At 41.7% G+C, this 15,899-nt stretch overlaps 1 protein-coding gene across 6 annotated transcripts in view; it reads right to left on the bottom strand.

The window, feature by feature from the left end:
* Positions 1–15,899, bottom strand: part of BTBD8 (BTB domain containing 8) — a 43,708-nt gene that overhangs the window by 10,458 nt on the left and 17,351 nt on the right. For 2 of the 6 annotated variants that reach the window (XM_081008487.1, XM_081008490.1), the window contains 9 exons: positions 15,662–15,779; positions 14,705–14,794; positions 10,025–10,105; positions 8,287–8,383; positions 7,315–7,403; positions 7,012–7,114; positions 6,413–6,595; positions 4,364–4,501; positions 1,364–1,520 (listed from right to left, as the gene is read on the bottom strand). In XM_081008487.1, coding sequence (XP_080864613.1) covers positions 1,364–1,520; positions 4,364–4,501; positions 6,413–6,595; positions 7,012–7,114; positions 7,315–7,403; positions 8,287–8,383; positions 10,025–10,105; positions 14,705–14,794; positions 15,662–15,779 — 1,056 coding nt within the window. Of the gene's footprint in view, positions 1–1,363; positions 1,521–4,363; positions 4,502–6,412; positions 6,596–7,011; positions 7,115–7,314; positions 7,404–8,286; positions 8,384–10,024; positions 10,106–14,704; positions 14,795–15,661; positions 15,783–15,899 lie in introns of those variants that run through there. The other 4 variants (XM_081008489.1, XM_081008491.1, XM_081008488.1 and 1 more) reach the window with 3 other exon arrangements.

The following is a 15,899-nucleotide window of genomic DNA, read 5'->3' as shown; positions in this document are numbered from 1 at the left end:
CATCAGTACAAATACGAGTTGTTCCATTGGAAACCCATAAACTGAAGAGCTTATCTCTATTTCTTAGCCTATTATTACTGCCATTAAAAACACAAAACAAAACCCTGCAGTCTCCTGCAATCCCTAAATGAAATTATATGCTTCTCTGAAAGTTCATGTGAACATTCCAATAGCTGCCAAAGGAAAATATGTCCAGTTTCTGCTTATACAAATACATACAATTGCAAATAATGACATATTTCTGTTTTTAGGATATTATAATTAAAATGCAAGAATGAATGCTGCAGATTATTTGAAAGCACAAAACCACATTAGTGGCTGAAGGCACAACACTAACTTCACAAACACAGGGTTGGTTACTGTCTCACATCTATAGAACCTAGTACTTTTACACTATAAAGCACTTTTTAGAATGATGGAGTCTGACTCTCCAAAACCAATTCTATTCCCAACACGACTTTGAGCCACTGATAATCAGGAAACGAGGGGGGGGGGAGCAGAAGTTACAGCCTTTAAATAACACCCCACAATTTAGCTTATCCAGATTGTTCTTAATACAAGCAAGGAGGTATTGTTGTTTTTCAAACATTCGTTTATTGCTACCCAACTGCTTTGCAAAATGCTGTAATCCTGAATATGTAGCTTGCTTTCCTGATTAAAGAAACTACATGACCACAGCACAAATACAGAAGCATTGCCCTGAAGCCATTTTCAGGTACCTCATCTGCAAGATTTTGTTCCATACATTTGAAAACAAAGGGGAGGCAAAGGAGCCACAGCAAGACTCCTTTTGTTTAAAGGCTCAAATTCTGCTGCTTACATTTCAGCGGCCGCTATGAAGCTTCCGTGAAGATTCTTCTGCAGCAACAACAGCACCATATCAATTGTGAGGTTGACCGTAAGCAGGATCTGTTATTAGGCAAAATTAAAGCTTTCCATGGTATGGAATGCAAACTAAAACCCTCCATCTGCTACATGTACTAAACCAGCCATCAGCTTGGTATAGAATTCTTTCTACCATGCCCACGTGCTTAAAATAAATCCCATCTTTCAATATCCTAAGTACAAACAAAAGACAGCCTACCTATTTATTTGATTCCACATATCTGCAGTTCCATGCATCTGCAGTAATAACATGCAAGCGGCGTCGTTCACAATAGGGACATACAATCACTTGGCTTCCATGCTTGAAGCTGGCAGAGCAGGATATTTGGAGCGTTTTTGTTAAATTATTATGCGCTATTTGAGAGCAGAAGGCTCATCAACATATTCTCCCAGCTATCATTAATTGCCAGCTCCTCTCATTTCTTTAATAAGGGCACAGCTGTTACGCAACGTGCTAAGCTCTCGGCAGCTCGCCTACCTGCTTGTATGTTCTGTTGATCGTCTGCCTTCAGCAGCTTCCAGCTCTGTGTGTGACGAACAGCATAAAACGACTGAACCAGGAAGATCCACAGCTTATCACGCAGAGCCTGGATCCTGCCCGTAAACCCCTGCGTTCCAAGTAAGAAAATCAGCAGCTGGAAAGAGCCACATTGTCATAGCAACCAGTCATTATTCCTTTGCAGAATCTACTTACTCTTTAAGCAAGATCAATGATGTCATCACTTAGATTTTATGATTGCCGAAGAGATGCATACGCGGTTTTGCAAAGGCCAATTGTCCTGCACCATAATTTTGCACAGCTTGAAACCAAGCCACTCCCACAAAAGCTGTAGCTCATTAAAAAATATAGCCCCCTCCCTTTTTTCCTTTTTTTTTTCACCACAAATGAATCCCTTCATAGCTTTTTTACTCTCGGCTATGTCACTACAAGGTCAAATCCTCTGGGGGCCAATAATGCATCTGATTAAATTTTCATCACCCTTGCTGAGTAAGTCAACAATAGACGAGGATTGCAATCATACAGAATAATCTATGTGGTTTCTGTTTACAAGAGCTCATCATGTCAGATTTTAAACCCTGGCAGCTCAACGGGCAACATCCAGGACATTGCTAAAATTCATTTTTAGAATTACAACTGTGTTTTACACAAAAACACGGTAGTCTCATCAAATACTTGTAAAATCTTTAAAATATATATATTCCAAAGAAATATACGAATAACCTTTGCCTTCACTAGCATAAGATGGTCTCTTTAAATGTCGAATGCATTCATCCAGTCCTAAGTATACAGTGAACTGGTTTATATATCCCAGCAAGCCACACCTTGTTTTTAGCTCTATTATTTAATTTATTAAATTTTCCAGTCGCTTTATCTTGCCCAGGACAACCAGAAGCTACTTGCAAGCAACCACACAGACAGACAATCCCAGCTCCACATAGATACATTAAAACTAAGAGGGAAAAATACATTCAAAACACCCTGCCCACATCTAAAAGGCCACAGATAGTTAAAAGACCAAAGGCCTGGTTATAGAGGAATGTATTTGCCTGGCGCCTAAAGATATGATGATGATGATGATGATGATGATGATGATGTGAGGCAAACCTCAGTGGGGAGAGCAGCCCACAAACTGAGGGAGCCACTGCAGAGAAGGCCTGTTCTCATGCTGCCACCCTCCAAACGTCTCGTGGAGGAGGCACACAAAGAAGGGCCTCCTATGACAATTGCAGGGTCCAGTTCAGATCGTATTGGGAGAAGCAGTTTAGCATGAACACACAGGCTCCTGGAGAAAAGCTTGCATTTGCTTTACTCCTCACTGGGGGAGTTTTTTGCTACTACAAAGCCAAGGTTTGGTTTAGTGTGTTGTCTGAACCTGGGCTTGTGGTTAAAACTCTCTCCAAACTGACAGGTTTTTTGTGGTTAGGTCCACAAATCCAGGTTTGGACAGCACACTAAGCCAATGGCAACAAATATGACTGGGGAGGAGCAAAGAAACTGCTTTCTCTTCTCTGGGAGCCCACAGATTCATGCTAAGTCAAGGTTTGTGTGAACCAGCGACAAATAAATTAATAACCAAGTAACTGGATACTTTATTTTCTGCTGCTGATCCCTGTAGGCTCTCAGGGATAAGGAACATATTTTAATAAGAGGAAGCTACTTCTTGCCAAGTCAGGTCAATTGTCCATCTAAACGGCTACTTTCAATTTGGCCCGGCTGTGAGTTTCAAATCCAGCTCTCTAGTATCTTACATAGATATTTTCCCCAGCCCTGTTCAACTAGAGATCGTTCAACAAAAAAAGTTCAACTCTGAACCCTGAGCTGAATAGGCACCGAATCTAAAGGATGATTTGGTTGCAACTAATATATTTGTAGTGCTAAACATTAAAATGTGAGGGGATATAAAGTTTAAGTCAGTGGTTCTCAACCTGTGGGTCCCCAGATGTTGTTGGACTACAACTCCCACCATCCCTGAGCTCTGGCCTTGCTAGCTAGGGGTGATGGGAGTTGTAGTTCAACAACATCTGGGGATCCAAAGGTTGAGAAAGGCTGGTTTAAGTGAACATGCACTGATGTACCCCAGGATCAGTAAGACATAAGCAATTCTGAATTTTGGGATTTCCCAAGCTTTTACAAGTCATTCATTTTCCTGAAAACAAGGGGGAAAGAAACTATACTAATCCATTTGCCAAGGAACACAACATGAAGCTAGTAAGATTAAGGATGCTACTCAAGCAGCTACTGTACATACCTCTTCAAGAGAAATGCTAAAGAGTGATTCCCCACCCCAACGTAAGAGTGATACTTCAGACTCCAAGTTGGAAAACAACCCCAAACCAAACCACCACCACCACAAGACCTCATCTTCTAAATTTGGGTATTATGATAACTTAATTGTCCATTCAAATAACACAGCCATTACCTTGCTGCTTGCTCCAACTCAAAGACATGGGCTGCGATTCAGAAAGATACATAGAATGTCCCCCATGTATATGTGAACTTTTCAGGCTCCCCTGCCTCCAAATATCTAATACAACCATTCATGTTTCTCTAAATAAAAGAGGAAGCCTATATTGAAAGTTAAGGAACCCCCGAAACAGCGTTTGAGCAGACTGGCAGCTACAGAGGTGGAAAGCACCAACCCACTCTGTACCTGCAGCCTCATAATGCAGCACATTTTTCACGGCAGCACCTTTGAATGAACTAGACCCATTTTGCAGAGGAACAGCACAGGAAGAATGACTCGCAAGCGAGCTTCCTTAAGATCGCAGAACCACTGATTTCATCCAAGACTTACAAGGACATGCTTACATACTGTTGTGCCAGAACAGAAAAGGGTTGTTGCAGGTTCTACTTATAGCAAGTCACTTGAGCCAAGGATGAGCACCTCCACAAAGTGTAAATATTTTAGGAAGTTAATTCATTAGCCAGATTTCAACAGCAGAATATTTTTCCCTTTGAAATTTTTGTAAGACCTACCGTGTCTTTCACTTTTGCAGAATTTAGCAAAGTGTCCATGGCTGTAAGAAGACTGCAACTGTTTTCAGTGCCAACACCCTTCTCAACTGCTTCAAACACTTGATCAAGGAGGTCAGGTTCACTGCTCATGGCCTGAGACTAGAAGACATTATAGAAGCAGTCAGTTGAAATTGAGAGAGAGAGAGAGAGAGTGAGAGAAAGCATTTTGGTGGCAGATCTTAGATTGGTCATTTAGGCTATATTTTGTCACACTTCCCCATCTCCATGATGGAAGGGGGGGCGGAAATCTAATACTATCTCAAACAGTGGCCAGCAAAATGCCCTCGAGAATCTCAAGCAGGTAACAATGCCATTTATATCCAGGTGTGTAAAAATGATGTCTGCATGAAGAACTAGCATGGACAAAAGTCCTGAAGATACAGGGGCTAGTGTTGGTATGTCCACATCTATTTATTGATAACATTTTAATACAATAAAAATCTAAGCAGTTCGCATAGAGACATGAACAGAAAAGACAGTAAGATTTTTTAAAAAAGAGAAAAACAAAATGCTCACAAATATAACTGAGCAGTGTAGAAAATAAAAAACAATTAAGAGCCAGAGCCCAGGAAAACTTGGGTAAACAAAGAGAATGTCAGGGAAACTGGTTGTTTCAATCTCATTTTGTGTAAATGCAAGCTCAGGTATTTGTGCTTCTTTCATTTTTTTTGCCACTGCCAATTAACTCAAAATGCTTCGTAGCTTGTAAAGGAGGTTTAGGTGCAAGGTGAACACCAAGCCCAGAGACAGGTTGACTTTTTAACCAAGATTGTTGGTTCATTACAGGAAAAACATAAGGAAATACGTATAACACACTGAATACGAGAACAAGTTCTAAGTCAACACCAACCAGGCAGCTCCCAAACACCGTTATCTGATTTAAAGTAGAGCCATATTTGCTTAGCACAATGGCTTACAAGTGATAAAATTATTGTTTTAACAGCGATGGGGTTCTAACTTGGGTGGGTGCTGCTTTAAATTGTTGTTAAATTTTGTATGTTACTTTGGATTTTTGTGTTTGTGGGCTGGAAAGTTTAGAGGCTTTTGTTGGAGAGTGTATTGTTTTGATTGCTTTGTTATGTTTTATTTATTTTTATTATGTCTTTTGCACTTCCTACATTGTAACTTTGTGTTGTCAGCCGCCCTACAGTTATAGGGCAGTATACAAATTTAATAAATAACAAAATAATAATAAAGTATTAAATACAGTCGTATCTTGGAAGTCGAATGGAATCTGTTCCGGAAGTCCATTCGACTTCCAAAATGTTCAGAAACCAAAGCGCGGCTTCTGCAGCCGATCGGAAGCCGTTGAAGCCCTGTTGAACATTCGGGTTCCCAAGAACGTTCACAAACCGGAACACTCACTTCCTGGTTTGTGGCGTTTGGGAGCCAAAACGTCCGAGCACCAAGGTGTTCAACAACCAAGGTACGACTGTGCAGAAAACAAAACAAAACCAACAATTCAAGACGAGAACAGTCACCAACTTAAATTTCATCAACTTATTCCATAACCCAGGGGTTACCAATTTCTCTGGGGCCAGAGGAGGCACATCCACAAATCAGATAAGCTGTTGTCCAAGCCCACCCCGCACAACCCATAACACCCCACAACCTGTTCTGCTGGCTATATCAGAATGCCCCTTTCAAGACTAACTGCAATGGGGAAGGGGTTCCTGGGGCACATGTGCGTCCTCAGGCACTAGATTGGTGATCCCTGCACTAACTGAAAGTTCACAAGCCCGCTAAAATAGAAGGGTGCCTAACATCACAACCCTATCTCTACTCAGAAGCAAACCCCACTAAGTTCAGTGGGATGTACTACCAGGTAAAGTGCATATAAGACTGTAGCATTGCAACCCATCCTAAAAAATAACCAAGCAGCTGCAGCCACTTTATCTCGGCGGGTGGAGAGATCGTTCACTGCTTCGAAAGCCCAGTTTCTAGTGACAACTAATCCCAGCCTATGGTATCGTTTGCTATAACATTGGCATCAATCAGATAGATTTTTACCTGTAGCAGGGCAAAAAAGCTCTCGCTTTGTATTACGTCGGGGAAATGTGCCACCATAAATGCTACACACTCTTCTTGCAGTCTAGATGCCAAGAGAAGAGCTGTTTCAGTCCACTTCACTCGGGGAAGACTCCCGATCAGCCGGTTGGCTTCCGTCAAAAGATGCGCAGCATTCTGTGGACTCTTAAAACAATACATAAAACAATACATACTACACGGAATATGTAGTTTCTACACTATTTCAACATATAAAAATGTTACAGCCTAATGATCAATCAAACTTCTTATTTGAATGATGTGTTATGTTTTTAACATCATAAGATTGCTTAGAACATTTAAATACACAAACCAATAGCAAACTTGCTACCTAAATTATGCTGACGTTAGCACCACTTAAATTATGCTAATTAGAAATGGTGTATCAAAAGTCTTCTAATAGCCACACTTTCCACTAGAGGTTATATATTATCCAAGGCCGGAAATCTTAAGACACAATGAAACAAAACTGTCACTTTGGTACATGAAGTGAAATCAAGGCAGGTAGTGAGCTGTATTAGTGTCAATGCTTTTTTTATTTGAAAGCAAGCAAACAGACTTACCAAAGAGTTTATCAACATGCTAAGACAATTATTCTGAAGCTCAGGGGATAAGCTAGCAAAGCTCTTCTCTGACCAACATCTTACAAAATGCTGTACCATCCACCTGTTCAAAGGAAATATCGTGCTTAGACAAATCAATCCATCAGATGTCCCGTCACATATGTGAGCAGCTGCAAAGTATTTTCCCATTACAAGTCAGAGAGTTTAAGAAATGATATGCGCCTGCTGTTTTTCAACAGTTTTCTCAAAACTTAAAGTGATGAAGCAAAGAAAGAAAGAATCAAAACAGTTTAACTCACTTACTTCATGCAAGCATCATAAAGGCTTTCCGCTCCTGTCGAATGGGCAATAGCTAGACATTCGATAACAGGCTGGTGCTTCCCAGGCACAGGCTAAAATTGTAAAGATATGAGCATATTTACTGTACTTTTAGAACCTTTGAGAGATATGAAAGTTGCTAATTGCAATAGGGAATGCTTTCAAGTAAACAGATCACTTGTATTTGTGTGTACAAACTGGATCACTCTGATCCAGACTTCAAAAAATAATAATCAACAGTTCGTTATTCATTCTGCAGCTGGGCATGTTTACTGCTTCTCTTAAAATGATATGTTTTCAAACTTCCTACTTCTGGGGAAGTTTTCTAATGATAAATCCCCCCCCCCCCCAATATAACCTAGGTCTGTCTCAGAAACTCCATGCATTGTGGAGGATTTTGAATTCAACCCATGTGGGGCACCAGAGCCAGGCCTGCTGCATCACACCGAGAGTATGAACTAAGAGTGCACTCAAGCTCAGTAGCAGTGGGCAAAGGGTCTTGCCTTTCAAAGCAAGCTTGCCCACTGCAACTGTTCTTCTCGCTGAGGACACCTTAAGAGACTTCCAAGAAACAAGATGGAGACCACCAATCTACAAAAATATCCCGCACATTTGCCATAATACAATTTGCAACCTGATTTATAGATGAAAAAATGGTTTCCGTGAACAACAAAATTTTTAGATCTTACACCTACTTCACGTATTTAAGGAACATTTTATTCCACTTTCCCAGAATTGCTTAAAGCAACTTTTAAATCCATTTTAAAATTTGCATTTTATTCCTATTTATAATTCTAGCATATCAATTACAAAAGGTTACCAAGCCGACACAGTGAGGGCTTTCCAACTCAACACTCTGGCCTGCAACACCTAGACTGAAGATTTGATCAAGAATTTGGAGCCGTTTGGCTTTTATTGCTATCGTCAAAATAGAAAAAAATAAACATTGGAACACACCTTGTGAAAAAAGTTGCAGTAGTCTCTTTTCAGAACATATATAGCTACGTCTCTTAGGCCCTCTAGCCCATACATGTCTGCAATGTTCAGTATGGAACTGGAGTAAAAGTAATAATAAAAATTATACAGAAGATAATCCTGCTTATAATGGAATCATTCCATAGTAATCTGCATCGCATTCAGACAAGTGAATCTAAATGACTGCATTACCACTCATATTTTTTTGAGAGCCAAGTACAGCAACATTTCCATAGGGATCTAGTATACCAGTAAAAAAATAAGGGGTAAGCCTTGCAACCCTGTTATATAAACCTCAGATTGGTAATTCATGCTATACATTGCAGTGGTAAACATTTTTTCAGTCCCTTTTTAGCAACCTTCTGGGGACACACGCCAGTGACAGAAGAGGCCAGAGGCAAAAGTAGATAGAACAATGAATGCACATTTACTTTTGCACGGGTGGCTAGTTTCCAACATATACATGGGGCCTCTCTATCCTTTCACAGCCAAGCAAAAGGCATTACCAAAGTTCAAGGACTGAAGATATGGGATAGCCATCTTCAAATATCTAAAGGGCTGTTGCATGGAAGATTATTATTATTGTTATTTATTACATTTATATACCACATTTCATCCAAAGATCTCAGTGCAGTTCACAAGATGAAAATAGAAGATAAAAGCTCAAATAAATAGAACAAAAAGAAAACAATAACCCCCGCTCCCATAAGCACATGTTAAAGGCAGCAGAATATCAACCAAAGGCATGGTTGAATAGGAATGTTTTTGCCTGGTGCCTAAAGATGTATAATGAAGGTGCCAGGCAAACGTCTCTGGGGAGAACATTCCACAGGTGGGGAGCCACTGCAGAAAAGACCTGCTTTTGTGTTGCCACCCTCTCATGGACCTCTCATGGAGAAGGCCTCAGATGAGTATCACAGACTCCCAGTTGGTTTATATGGGCAGAGGCAATCCTTGAGGTAATTGTGGCCCTGAGATTCAGCAAGCTTGTTTTCTCCTGCTCCAGGGGGTTGGACTCAAACCAATGGATTCAAGTTACAAAGAAGGGGATTCTGACTAAACATCAGGAAGAACGTTGTGATGGTTAAGAGCTGTTTGATAGCGGAAGAGACTCCCTTGGAAGGTGATAAGACTCTTCCTCCTTGGAGGTTTTTAAGCAGGGGTTGGATGCCTAAATGTTATCCACTTCCCTAGATGGTCTCCCACTCAGGAACGAACCTGACCCACATCTGTTTAGCTTTACCAAGTTTGCTGCATTCCTTCACGTCTTCATATAATGAAGCAATGGCACTTTGAATGTGGTGACTAGTCATTAGGCTTGGTAAAAGGGTTACACAGCGTCCAGGAAGAGGAGGACTTAAAGAGGGCAAAGGTCATGGATGGGATTTTGGGTTTCGTGAGTGAGATGAATAAAAATGGCAGGTTTTCCAGACCCTTCATAGTGCAGCAATAAACAGTAACCCAAGTACCAAATATTTCCCCTCCTTCCCACAGAGTATCCTTCATCACTACTACCCCATCAGCTCAGCTGCCGAGTAAAATAAGACACACATCCCTTTTTGCAGTACTTCAAACATAATTATAGTGCAATAATAATTATTCCTGGCACTCTTGCCATTTTAGTTTAGAGATTTTGTGACATACTTTCTATTTTAATGTGGAATGGTGGAAGCAGAACAGGCATGGTATGCAATTAAAAATAACAAAACTTGACACATACCCAGCATCTGCTTTGTTTGGGAAATCCAAAATTCCTCCATAGATAAAATGCAGAATGACAGTCATCTCTACATGGTTTAAGCTGCAAAACAGAAAGAAAAATCATTACAGACACCAGCATCTGTGAAATAAAGTAGGTGGTTCACGTTTTATAAACCCTAAGTGGTTCACCGAGCCCTGTCATATTATAAAACGAAACCGCATCAAGGTAAAGTAATACCACTAATGCAATCTAAAATTATACATGGGTCACATTCCCCAACAGCTAAAAATGTGAAAAGCTGGATTCTCACAAGAACAGCTTTACAAGAGCTCTAGCGATCTAGTCCTTGGCTACAACCCCCTTATTTGCTAACCACCCAGGCAAGTGTGCCAACACTGCTTAGGAACAAGTGCTTTTAAGATTGTGCGATCTAAAGATTAAATTATCTTTATGAGATTCCCCATCACTAAAATGGCAGGGGTTGTACTTATTTCTAAGGCTTTCCGAAGAAATCTTCAGCAGATTAAAATGCCTTTTATAAGAGATTAAAACTAAGCTCCTCCAGAGAAGATCAGAGGCAGATACAGTCATAACAGGAAGATTCAGAACACATACCAAACCACGGTCTACTACTGCAGAAAGTGGTCCAGGAGTCATAGGTTCACATTTTCCATCTCCCCCATCTCCTTGCATACACACATTGGTGGGTGCTTCTACTGGTTGCCATACGTGGAATATTTTGGAATTACGGTTGGGGGAGGAATGATGTGTGTGGGAGAACCCTACACCCAAGTAGCTTCTACAGCTGTTAACTCATTTGATGTACCCAGTGTCCTCTCCAACTACCTTTGCCTTGTCAGTCTAATCTGGAACTTGCTTGTCAGGGTCACAGAGTAAGTCAGGGGTCAATATACAGAACACACAAAAGTACTGAGGAATGTATATTTTATTGCAGCGGGACAAAGACAATTTTATCGTAGTGAACACAAACACCTGCGTTGGTTGCATGGATCTAGAATGCCACCCAGAGGGTGGCACCACTGAAGAGGCAATTTTCAACAAATTCCTTCTGCAGCCCTTTCAAGTCTTCCCTGCAAGGTCAGAGGACCATCCAGAACTGCATGATGAATCAGCAAAAGTTATCTCTCTCGCCACCCGCTTCCTGCAGCCAGCACCTCTGCTGAATTAGAATGCTTTCTGTGAGTGGAAGGAGCCCTCTTGAGAATGAAGAGCAACTCAGAACGCAACCCACTGTGTTCCTGAGAATTAAGCTTGCATTTTGGGGTACAGCTTCCAACGTGATAAACAGGAACAACTGTACATACTGCAACATGTGGCAACGTTAAATATGTTTGAGGAGCATTCAATAAAAGTGAAATTAGTTATTTTGGGTTAAACGACAAAAAATCAACACAGTTGTCTAGCTGCATGCGAACACATGAGGTAGCCATAAAAACAGCACGAACGAGTAGCCCTGCTGTCTTGACAGCTGGTCTCTTAAACAGCATTTTCATTATTTCAGGATAAGCCATATGCACTGTACTATCAAACGTTTATAACGGCAACAGGAAAATCTACAAAAGGGCAGGACAGTGTATAAGAAGATTTGCCACGGTGGCGCCAGATTCAATCTGGGCTTGCAATCCTCATTTGTGGAGCAAGCACAGAAGCCTACTGGGCCAGTTTGAAAACAATGACACACCACAGTAATTACTCTGTGTGCATAAGAGAAGAGTCATGTGAGCCCAAGCTTTCTTCCACTTGTTCTCATAGAACAGCCATGTACAACACGTTGATTGCGAGCCCTGAGTGGACCGCGGGATTGTTTCTGGTCCATCGCAGGGCCTTTCTCTGCAACCTCAGATGCAGCAGCAGCCGCAGCCGCTAGCCTCCACAGCAATGCAACCCTGAGCAGCGCGCGCAGGGAGACAGAGGGAGGTGCGAGGGAGCTGGGGAGAGGTCTGTGCAATGCTGCTGGAAAAGGGGAGGTGGGCTTAGTGCGGGCAAGCACTATTGGGATCCACATCAGCTGTGCGGCTCCCTTTGACAGGGGAGAGACAGGGAGAAGCTGGCTCCTCAGATCTGTGCAAACTAATATAAAAATACAGTTTGACTTTTCTCACTTGTTTAGCTACTTGTCCACCTAGTAACTATTTGGATCTGTCATAATGGTATCCAAACATAACTACTGTATCTGTGAAATAAAGATCCATCCATCCATTTATTTATTTACTTAACAAATGACTTCAGACAGTGGTAGATCACTGCCATTTTTTGATACATGTTGGTAGATCAAAGCCAACTTGTGATTGGACATGCCTGTCATAGAACAAAACCATGATTTGGCATTCTGGCTGAACCTGGTCAACGGGTCTTAAGCGCCATCATCAGAAATACTGAGACTGTGGTTCCATCTGAGACACTCTGGTGAAACAGACTCCCCCCTGTCAAGAAATATAGGTGCTGCCTGACTTCCAGCCAGGACAATAGGAAAAGTGGTCACGGGCTTTGTCACAGATAAGATGCATCTGACTCGGCTGAGGAAGAAAAGCATCTAGCATCACACCACCAGGTATATAGAACCATGTTCAACATATGTAAGAGCAGAAGAAAGCTAGTTTTTATTTTCACTTCGTCATCACAGTGCAATGACAGCTTTATATCCCCACATATGTGCAGAGCAAACCTCATGTTTACTCAAAGGAAAATATCACTATGCTGAGATGGATCTTATTCAAAGGGAAGGCTGTATAATATTGCACAAATTAAAAGTCAGAGCACCTGTACAAGGAATGCTCAGTTAATGCGTTTTCTAAGGTGACAAGGAAAGCAGATTTGGAGTTTTATGAATCCGTAATTCTTAATCCACAGTCAAGTGTTAAGTAATCCATGAACCAAGGCAGTCAGCTTGCTTTGCTATTCGCCATATGCGCTGCTCTTATTGTACAAATGGCTACAAAAACCTGCTTAAACTGTTAGACCTACAGTGACCAGTACAAGCCCAGTGACAGCTCCCAGGTAAAATGGGCAACAGCCTCAAGAATCTGCACTCCTCTCTGGAGCACCAGGCCCCAACTCCCAAGTATGGTTGAGTAGTTGCCAGCCCTGATTCAAGGCTAACTAAAGCGTCCCTTAAACCAGGATATGCAATTGTGTAACACGTCATTTAAGTGGGGTAACCACTCCATAGGAAAAGAAATCTCAATTTACATATAGACTGCAACAATCCTGCCAACAAGCACTAATTGATAGACACCCTGTACCAAGTTCTCATCAAAAAAATATACTGGCCAAGCGGTCTCACACATAACGTTAGCACTAGTAGGAATACAGCGCCCCCATACATAGCCTACCCCAATAACATCCCCGGGCGCTGGGAGAGACATGGGCGACAAGAAAAACCTCTCCCCAGAGATACCATTATTCCAGCATCGCAATTGTGGTTTTAAATGGGTTCCCATTAGCCTTACGCATGGTTCACATCAGTGCCGACACATATCAGTGCTGTCGGAGGCATGATGCTCACCCGTGTGACGCCGCCCAACCCCGTCACCCTAGCAAGCTGGCACCTCTGCCCCTAACTGTTCCCCTACAAAGAATTTGTAGGCACAGGTCAAATCTGTGTCCAGGGCAGCTGTTTACCAGCTCCATCTGGTACGCAGGCTGAGACCCTATCTGCCTGCGGACTGCCTCGCCAGAGTGGTGCATGCTCTGGTTATCTCCTGCTTGGATTACTGCAATGTGCTCTACGTGGGGCTACCTTTGAAGGTGACCCGGAAACTACAACTAATCCAGAACGCGGCAGCTAGACTGGTGACTGGGAGCGGCCGCAGAGACCACATAACACCGGTCTTGAAAGACCTACATTGGCTCCCAGTACGTTTCCGAGCACAATTCAAAGTGTTGGTGCTGACCTTTAAAGCCCTAAACGGCCTTGGTCCAGTATATCTGAAGGAGCGTCTCCACCCCCATCGTTCTACCCGGACACTGAGGTCCAGCACCGAGGGCCTTCTGGCGGTTCCCTCACTGCGAGAAGCCAAGTTACAGGGAACCAGGCAGAGGGCCTTCTCGGTAGTGGCGCCTTCCCTGTGGAACACCCTCCCACCAGATATCAAAGAGAACAACAACTACCAGGCTTTTAGAAGACATCTGAAGGCAGCCCTGTTTCGGGAAGCTTTTAATGTTTGATGTATTATAGTATTTTAATATTCTTTTGGAAGCCGCCCAGAGTGGCCGGGGAAGCCCAGCCAGATGGGCGGGGTATAAATAATAAATTATTATTATTATTATTATTATTATTATTATTATAAAGAATTTGTTCCAGGGAGGCAAGACACAGCAATGTCTTTCCAACATTGCCTTTAGAATTTGTTTACTACCCATCTAACAGGTCAGCAAGTCATGCTAAAAGCAGAGAAGGGACGTTACTTCCTCATTGAATTTAACTGCAATGAAGAACTTTCCCATTTTTAACTCTTCCAGTTGACGGTTTGATGCAAATAGATAGATGCAGGTTCTCAATTCACAGAGGTTTCCCACTAGCCAAAATTTAGGACTGTCGCTCAAAATATACTGCACCAAATAAGAGAGTCGGGACAGATTAATTTGAATTGCTTGGTATGCAGCATGGCTGCTCCGCATTTGCAGTGATTTTAAATTGCCTACCTTTGCTCCCATACGACTTGCAAAACAACTTACCCTTGAAGAGTGATGTGCTCTTGAGAGCTTTCGGCCCAGCTCCCATTCAGCATAGCAGCAAAGTAACAAGATCTGGCACATAAAATGGCCCTGAGAGAGGGAAGGGTGGGGTGGGGTGGGGGGAGTAAACATTATTCTACTAGATACAAATATTTATTTTAGGAAAGCTGCTAAAAAAGGTTGAAATTATTTGCCCTTTACCTACTAATGCGTGTCTGCTCACTGCATACTTATTTCTCCCAGGATCCCTGGCAATTTAATCTGATTTGTCACAGAATGTGGAAAAATGCTACCATTCTGAAATGCCTCCAGTTAACAGCTAATCCACAATTCATTTTCATTATCCACAAAACAAGGCTGGAAGAATTTCTCAAATTCTTAGGCACCTGGGGTTTTCTCCCACTTTGAACACAGAACACCACAATTTCCCCCCATCACAGATCTTTCATCTTCCTTCCAAATGAGGAAATACCTCTTTTGAGGGCAGATCTGCAGCTTAACAGTAATTCAGCTATTAACACTCTGCAATCTTTTCAATATGATTTATTCTGGTAAAACGTTTGCTTATTTATTTTGAGGACCAAGAGCTTTAAGGAGCAAACAGCTGTATTCTTTTTCTCTCGCTCGCTAAACTAAGCTTTCCTTGCAGGAGGGGAATATTTAAAAACTCAACACACTGTTGCTAAATCAATGCCAGTTTTATCTAGTATTAGATTAGCTCTTCTCCATCAAAGATCACACATATTGAACTGTATGCAATGCAACCTATTCAAAGTAGTCCCACTGATATTAATGGACATGACTAACCTAAGTCATTAATGTCAATGGGTCTACTCCACTGACTCCAAGTATAGCTTAATTAGATACAACCCACAGACATTTCTAGATGTTCCACCCACCCCAAAAACGCACCAAGCTTCTTCTTTCTTTTAAAAAAATGCTAGTCTCTTGAAGTACCTGTGCACTTGAAATTGTTTTCTGTCAATCCATATAGTAAGATCCGAAAACCAAGATTTCTTGCAGAGCATCAATAGGTCTTTTCCTAAGCAAGATGCTGTTTCTATTTTAGAATCATCTGGAACGAAGAAAAATGAATTGTTATGAGACCATCCTCCACCATAAGGTCCTGGAATAGAAACATATCCTAAAAGAAAAGCTCTGTGGAATTTCACATTAATAAAATATACAGCCTCAA

The sequence above is a fragment of the Podarcis pityusensis genome (assembly GCF_964106645.2).
Source record: "Podarcis pityusensis genome assembly, chromosome: 6".
Classification (NCBI taxonomy): domain Eukaryota; kingdom Metazoa; phylum Chordata; class Lepidosauria; order Squamata; family Lacertidae; genus Podarcis; species Podarcis pityusensis.
This window is presented reverse-complemented; position numbering and strand designations above follow the sequence as displayed.